Here is an 8,393-nt window from a genome sequence, read left to right as displayed (position 1 = left end):
CTTTTAAATGGAATATATCATTAATTTTATTTCTCACACAATTGTTTTACTATTTTGTTATGTTAAAGCGTACTCCATGAAAAAAAAAGTCAGTTTTGTTGCACATAATTTATGTTGTATAACCACATCTATACTTTTCTGACTCTGTTGCCAACAATAGAATAAGGTTAAATAATTTCACTTAACTGGTGCTTTTTTTGTTTGTTTGTTTATGATTTTTAAACATTTTAATGTTACATATGTCAGCGTAAAATAAAAATCAAACCGAAAAGCAAGAAACGCTGATTTAAGGTGCTTTGCTTTAGCAACTTTATCTGTTGAGTTCGTTCCACGGAGAGGGGGGGAAAAAAAACAAACTCCATGTCGGGTTTTGCGATCATTCCCTCAAATTAACTTTAATCGTAAAATATATAAAGCAGCTCCGCGCTGTCTCTCTCCCCGCATACACTTAGGGTATACGAGCCAATCAGGCGCGCAATAGCAGCCTACACGTATGCTGAGCTAGCGCGCGGAGCAGGGAAGCGCCTGGCAGACCGGAGCGCAGCGCGAGGCAGCCAAGCCGCTGTCTGTCATTAGCTGAGAGTGTGACAGAGGAGGGAGAGAGAGAGTGAGAGCGAGAGAGAGAGAGAGGAGAGGAGAAGGAGGGAGGAGTGAACGGTCCCGGTTCAAACAGACACACCGGCCTGAGAGGAGAGGAGAGAAGAAGAAGAAGAAGGACTCCGAGAGGAGAGGGCGAGAGAGAGAGAGTGTGAGAGAGAGTGAGAGAGAGAGAGAGAGTGGGAGAGAGTGGGAGACTCACAGGCGTTACCGAAACTAGACGAACCAAAGCGTTGACATGAGCGGTCAGTTTGAGGAAGATATCCACGACCGGGGCGAGAGGAAGAGCAGTAAATCCCCGACGCTGCTCTCCTCTTACTGCATAGAGAGCATTCTGGGCCGCCGGAGTCCCTGTAAGGTCAGATTGATAGGGGCGCAAAGTTTGACGGGTCTGCCCGGCAGAGGAGAGCTCGACAAAACGGCTGACGGTAGGTTTCACTTTGAAGTGGAATAAAAAAAAAATTATAGTCTACATAGGTTATTGGGGAACGTTGTAGAGGATTAACATGTCCACCTAACAAATAAGCGTGTTAGTTTTATACGAAAAACCTCAAGAAAGAGTTTCGTTTTCACTGTTAGTGCATGTTTTAAGGACAATAATCCCACTGGTTTCACAACAGCTGGCTAATAAATGTTTCCAAAAAAAAAAAAAAAAAACTAAACAGTTGTTGTAAAGTCTGAAGGAATTGTTTATGGGCCATTAAATGTTTCCTCTGCTTTTCACAGCCATTTTGTTATTTATTATTTTGACATTTTTGACACGCTTCTTTCTCAGGGGCAACGAAAGACCCCCTTTCTCTCAGCGCAGACATGCACCTGCCACCCAAACTCCGCCGGCTGTACGGACCCGGAGGGAAGTACCTCCACGACCACGCAGAGAAGCTGGAAAGGGAACGGCTTCTCCTGGAGCAAGCCAGCGACAACCTCAAAATCAGCCAGGCGCCGCAGGTGAGCATCAGCCGCAGTAAGTCCTACCGGGAGAACGCGTCACTGAGCCGCGGAGAAGGCGACCAGAGCCCCGGGGAGGGTTCTGAAGACGGCAGCATGGGACTGGTAGAGCTCGGCCCGTTGAAGTTCGAGGAGGACGCGGGGAAAGAGGAGGAGAACTGCGCGGACGCGGCCGCGCTGTCCCCGAAGGACGAGGAGAGGGAGAGCTTGAACGCCGGGGATGGGGACGTGAGGGACGGGGAGGACAGCGTATGTCTGTCAGCGGGCAGTGACTCGGAGGAAGGGATGCTGAAACGGAAGCAGAGAAGATACAGGACTACCTTCACCAGTTACCAGCTGGAGGAGCTGGAGAGGGCTTTCCAGAAGACACATTACCCCGACGTCTTCACTAGGTAAGAAGAAAACAAAACAAAACAGAGAAAAAAAAGAAATTTTATCATTTTAAGTGTGGGAATTTTTTTTTCAAAACGTTTTTAACTTTCTTGAAATTATTAATAATAATAATCATTATTATTATAGCCTATACGCCTAGAAATTAAAACCCAAAATTGCAGGCCTGTAAATTTGAATTTAAATGCATGTGATAATTATATAAGTCTACAATAATAATGCCAGATAACAAATTTTTATTATTGTTATTATTGTTATTATTGTACAGATGGCTATTTTTAAAACAAAACCCCAAAGGAAACGCATAAAGACACACACGTGCAACGTGTTCTCTAATAATTCCAAGCACTGAAGGTGATAATTAATTGCATTTATTTTTTAAATAAACACCTCCCTTGCCCATAAAATTTTCCAAAAACAGTCCCAGTAATTCCACACGTCTGTAACCGGACACTGTGTGGATCACACCTCATAAAATGTCCCCCAACACCAAACCCGTGCCTTGCATAAGTGAACACAATAGGCCTGTAAGTGCTGACACACTTGGGGACGTTTTGTTACCTGTTTCCGCTACTGTTGATTCAGATGACAGCGGTATTATTCTCAGGAGGAATAATTAACCGGTGCAGCTCAGGTTAGCTGCTGGACATGATACTGAATACAGGCTGCAAAAAAAAAAAAAAAAAAAAAAAAAGCCTCAAGCCCAAGGGCAGGTGTATACGCACAAATACAAACACACACACACACATACACACAAAGTGAACTGCAGGGTTTCATTATAGGGATGTTCTAAGGCTTTTATGCTGGTAAAAAATGTCTAGAAAAATTCATTATCAGGACTTTTATGCAGTTGGACATAAAAACTAAATTAGATCACTTATAAATAAAATTTAAAACCTTATTTTTCTGCTGATTTCACATTTTGATAATTGGCACATCCGCGTTATTTTCTCGAAAATAAAAGCTTTACTGATACAACAGGACACAAGAACCTACATTTTCGATTTTTTTTTTCTTACCATTGGGATTATTCATATTTCCCAATCGATTTACTTTAAGACGACTTGTAGGTCTAATTTGCACTGCAAGCCCCATCTTGCAGCTGAAGGGAGCGTCAATTGCTTTGTGGCAGGCTAGTTTAGATGTCATTATTTCAACCATTATGTTGTTACAGTGACAGGCCTGGGCTAAGGAAAATCTAACAATCACTAGGCCTATTTCTACCCATCCGTGACAGGGAAAATAGAATATGGCTATGGCGTCTTTCTGCAGTTCATGCCAGGGAGGAGAAAGAAAAAATCAAGCTTATTTTGGTCGTCTATTGTTGACAGTGAACAATAGGAGGGGGGACAAAACAGTAATTCTACCTTGCTTCCAAACGTTGGCCTGTAACCTTGAATCTTTTCTTTCCATCTCTCTGCCTTTTCTCCCTTCCTCTTTCTTTCTTTCTTTCTTTTTCTTTTTTTATTCTTTTCAGAGAAGAACTCGCAATGCGCCTGGATCTTACCGAGGCCCGTGTTCAAGTAAGTGGCTTTCTGTTTAGGCTATATTCTATCTGAAAAGAGAAGCCTGTGACTTGTAAATCAAATAGAAAGAGAGAGAGAGAGAGAGAGAGAGAGAGGGAGAAAAGCAGCATCCTCTAATGTTTTATGTCCTCTATAAAATGTCCCTGGTACACAGCGTTGGATAATAACCGGTGATATGCGTCACTGATTGAGGATCAGCGATTACGGGCCAATTTGAGGCAGTAATTTATTACAGTAAAAATGTGTTAAATGGCCCCAGTCGCTGCGTAGGGAAGGTCTTTCCTGTTATTGAATGTTATTACACGCGAACGGGGGACGTTTTAGTGGCAATTAAGCCGACGCTGGCGATTCATAAAAAGCTCACTTAGTGCAGGAGCAAACACTGTCTATATTCCCGGGATGAGATGGTGTTTGAATTCCCATCAGGAAAGGGGGGGGGGGGGCGAGGCCGAGATGTGTGTGTGTGTGTGTGAGGTAAAAGGATGTGTATGAGAATAAGTGAGAGAGTGGGAAGGGAGGGGAGGGAGAGAGAAAGAGGGGAGGGATAATGCTATTTGATTTCCCATTATGTGATTGCAATAGACCTGCATTGATCCGATGCTTTGCACTTGGGAGCGAATGAGAGACCATTAAAGGTGTTTGCTCCCCCGCTCCCCTCCCATAGCCCCCCCCCCCCCCCCCCCCCCCCTCCCACTCTCTCCATCCCTCCCCTCTCTCCTTCGCCTTACACACTGAAAGCGTGGCTTGCATGTCGAAAGCCCGGGCTCATAACCAGAGAGACAGTTCAAACACGGTGGAAGCTCCGAGAGGTTATGGCCGACGGTAAAACAACAGATGTCTCTTTGGGGGCCGTAGGTGAACAAATCACTTAACGGGCGCCATCAGGAGGTGATAAAAACTCATAAATTCCCGAGGGGCTGTGTAATGCTAAACAGCCCTCTGGGAATAATGCGTGTGTGCAGTCCCTGTCGCTCAAGCTGGTTCGTTCAATCACTTTCCTCATGTTGACATTTTGCTCATTGTGAGAGCCCCGTGCTTCTGCAGTGCAAACTGGGCAACAGTGGATGCGTGGGAAAGTTAAATACTCTCTTGGATGGAAGTCACTTGTTCTACATCTCTTAAGAATTTAATTTAAAGCGCATTAATTGTTATTGGAGCCAGTTCAGCGGTAATTTTCTGGATCTTTTGTTAACACCGCTCTTAATTATCTCCCCCCTCCACCCACACACACACACACCCTGAAGCCCGTCAACAGGGGGACATGGGGGTGGGAGGTGGGGGGTTTAATTAGACAGAAAGTAGATGTAAGGGACCGTGAGCTGCAGGGTTTACCTTGCAAGTAATTATCGTTGACTTTCCGCCTGTTGGCCACCACCTGAACTAGACAACTATTAAAGAGTACACTGACACAACATTCAATAGAGTCTGGCCATGTTAATTACAATGAAACGTTGCTGTGATGAGCGAGGAAGAGGAGTTATAGCTTTAACTTTAACTGTTTATAAACTGCATAACTGAACAGACCTGTGACTTGACTTTAAGCACCTGTCCTGTTATTTAAACAGGAGGAAATGCCCTATTTATTCATTTATCTTTATAAATTACTTATTTGTTTAGTAGATTTTTCCTGTTTCTATGTGCAGCCAATTTTGAACCTGTATTTTTTTTTTTTTTTACTAGACCCAACATTTATGTTGCACTGCCTTTGTCATCTTATTTTTTATCTTCTAAAAACTTAGTGGGAAAAGTGATATTTAAAAAACTGCTCATATTAATCTATGCTTCATCTCTGTCTGCCCTCAGGTGTGGTTTCAGAACCGCAGGGCCAAGTGGAGGAAGCGCGAGAAGGCCGGGGTGCAGGCCCACCCGTCGGGCCTGCCGTTCCCAGGCCCCCTGGCAGCGGGCCACCCTCTCAGCCATTACCTGGAGGGAGGGCCCTTCCCTCCCCACCCACACCCAGCCCTGGAATCAGCCTGGACGGCTGCTGCAGCCGCGGCCGCAGCCTTCCCAGGCCTGGCCCCACCGCCCCACAATGGCTCTGCCCCACCCTTAGCCACCCCGCTCGGCCTAGGCACTTTCCTGGGCACGGCTGCCATGTTTCGCCACCCCCGCCTTCATCGGACCCACTTTTGGCAGGTAAGCTACACCCATACACAGACCTCCCTTGGTTCTGATATCTATTCTTTACAGTTATTTACATCAGAGTACACCAATCTTTGTACTTGTAGGACTTCACATTTATCCCTGTATTTACTGTAAATGACTGCAATTTTGTAGTCAAAGACACGCACAGAACAATGTGCAGCAGCAATCAGGCTGAAAATAAACTCCCGAGACATCATGCAACTCTAATGACTGATGGTTACACTAATCCTCAGTCACACTGGTGCGTTACTGTTTATCTCAGTGTCTGATTATAAATATGTTACACTGTTAACCATTCAGTGGTGTGTAATCACTCTGTCAAATGCCTTAATAAATTAACCAAACGTGTGATCCTGCCAGACAAGCTGTGAGGAGGGGTGGCACAGCACACTCCATATGCCACAATTAGCTTCTCATTTGCTTTCGTCTTCCCCATTATACAGCATTATTAACCTTGTAATCCCCATGTTATCTCTTATATTAGGGATGTCAGCGTGCAACGGAGGGTATAAATCTAGTTAAAGAGAACTTTAAGACAACCTGAGGAGCCTAAGAGGAAATCAAATACAGAGAGGGAGGGAGAGTGAAAATCTTAATTAACAGGCAGTGCTTTTCCCCTTTTACTGCTGTTACAAGAGATAGAATTGTGAGTTAATGCTGGTCTGATATAAGGAGAAAGGGGTTAAAAGGCAGGATTATCATGAAAAATAAGACTTTTGTGTTATTCAGGAATGAAAATTTTAACCTTGAAGGTACAGGCATTCAGTGTTACATACAGATAGTTACATTAATGTCTCCCTTCAGGCTCTTCTCCAGTATGGGTCCCCTGACCAGTGCTTCCACCGCTGCAGCTCTCCTCCGTCAGCCCGCCCCTCCTGTAGAGAATCCCTCCCACGCGGGGCCTGTCCTCCCCGACCCTTCCGCTTCTTCCACCTCCTCCTCTTCCTCGGCCGCAGCAGACCGCAGGGCCTCCAGTATCGCCGCGCTGCGCCTCAAGGCCAAGGAACACTCGGCTCAACTCACCCAGCTTAACATCCTGCCCACCGGAGCCGCGGGGAAGGAGGTGTGCTGAACACTCAACACCAGCTCTAGGCCCCCCCACCCACCCCCACCCCATCCCGGGCTTACGTCCCATTCCATGACACCCTTGTCCCCCTTCCAACAACCCATTCATACCTCTGGAGCCTGATGTCCTGATGTCCCCTGTGTTCAACCGTCCCTTGTTACCTCATGTTTCCCCAACAAAATAGCACGACCAAATTCAAAAGAGCACTGGCTAAAAAAAAAAAAAAAAAAAAAATTAGAAGAAAAAAGTGTGCGTTTGTGTGTATGTGTCTAGTAATTACAGGCTATCATATCAAGTTTTTATAAGCAGCGTGCCCCACAAAGCACACGCATCCCCATAAGAGGACTGCAACAAAGTACATTGACTCATATACTGTACCAATATGTACTTTAAAATCCACTGTGTGATTTTACAAATTATTTAAGATTTACATACAAAACATGATGAGCTTAGAAAATTAAATTCACCTCAACCAACTACAACAGTGCTACTGACACATTACATTCAGTACTTAACTTTTGATACTTTGTTTGACTTTATAAGTTAAATTATATAAATTAATGCATTTTGCCCATAATACTTGTTTACTTTCAATTGAGCAACAGTTTTGCTGCTTTTACTTACACACGTACACACAAACACACAGAGCTGAAGAACCGCAGGGGGAACCCAGACGTTTTTTTTTTTTTGTTTTTTTTTTTGTTGAAAGGATTCCTGTGCTACTTCAAATGTGGACAAGTCGAGTGCTCGACATTAATACTGCTTAATCTGTATGCATTGACGTAGACTGAGCCAGTCTGCGTCCACGAAAAAGGCGAGTCGGAGGAGCCCCCCCCCCCCCCCCCCCCCCCAAAAAAAAACCCCAACCCACAACCCTCGTCGCCCCCCCAGAACCAAAGGAAACCTGTCCATAGACCTTCCATAGCCTTCTCTACGCGCCTGACTCTTCTCCACTGTTCGCCTGTCCAATAGTCACACTCAGCAACACCACTACATATATATATATATATAAATATATAAATATATATTTTTAATCTCCGAATCAAATCGGAGTTATTTATAGTCTTTTAAATCCACGTCAACGGCAGATGACTCCCCCCACCCATCCCACCTCTCTCTCTCTCTCTCTCTCTCTCTCTCTCTCACACACACACACACACACACACACACACACACACACACACACACACACACACACACACACACCTCTTTGATTACCACAGCAGTGGCATTTCCGCTGAGTCTGACTCCAGGACATGCGAGCAAAGTCGAGACCTGAGATTTGTCTCTAACGACGTGACTGTGTGAAAGAAAACTGTACATATTGTGTAAAAAACAAAAACAAACAAACAAAAAAAGGGGGGTGGGGGGAAAAAAGTACGACAACAACAAAAAAAAATGGATGATTTTCAAAACAAGGTCGTGTATATTTCGGGAGACCGTGTTTTGATCATTTGCACTCGGTGTAGTGTTTAATGAATGTCGCCCTGTGTAGAATTTCACCTGTGTTTATGAATTATTAGGTTTTTAGATAATTATTTATGTCAAAACTTTTTTCCCCGAGGACAGTGTGAAGGACAGGTTTTTTTTTTTCTTTTCTTATCAAGTGATTGTAAGTTTCCTGGTTTAATAATGCTAATTTGAATAAATTACATTGCTAAAATGAGTTATCTTTTATTATTTCAAATTCCTGTAGGACTGACATAGGCCTAAACCAGGAA

General features: G+C 44.2%; 1 protein-coding gene across 1 annotated transcript; it reads left to right on the top strand.

The window, feature by feature from the left end:
- The first annotated feature begins 726 nt into the window (after positions 1–726).
- On the top strand, positions 727–6,678 carry arxa (aristaless related homeobox a). The gene is given in 6 exon segments (XM_041065979.1): positions 727–1,025; positions 1,373–1,937; positions 3,413–3,458; positions 5,265–5,567; positions 5,569–5,597; positions 6,411–6,678. Coding segments are annotated over 6 exon segments (1,401 nt in total). The 5' UTR covers positions 727–835.
- Positions 6,679–8,393: the final 1,715 nt, after the last annotated feature.

Source organism: Toxotes jaculatrix, chromosome 20 (genome assembly GCF_017976425.1).
Source record: "Toxotes jaculatrix isolate fToxJac2 chromosome 20, fToxJac2.pri, whole genome shotgun sequence".
Classification (NCBI taxonomy): domain Eukaryota; kingdom Metazoa; phylum Chordata; class Actinopteri; family Toxotidae; genus Toxotes; species Toxotes jaculatrix.
The sequence above is the reverse complement of the archived record's forward strand: the minus strand, read 5'-3'. Positions and strand labels throughout refer to the sequence as shown.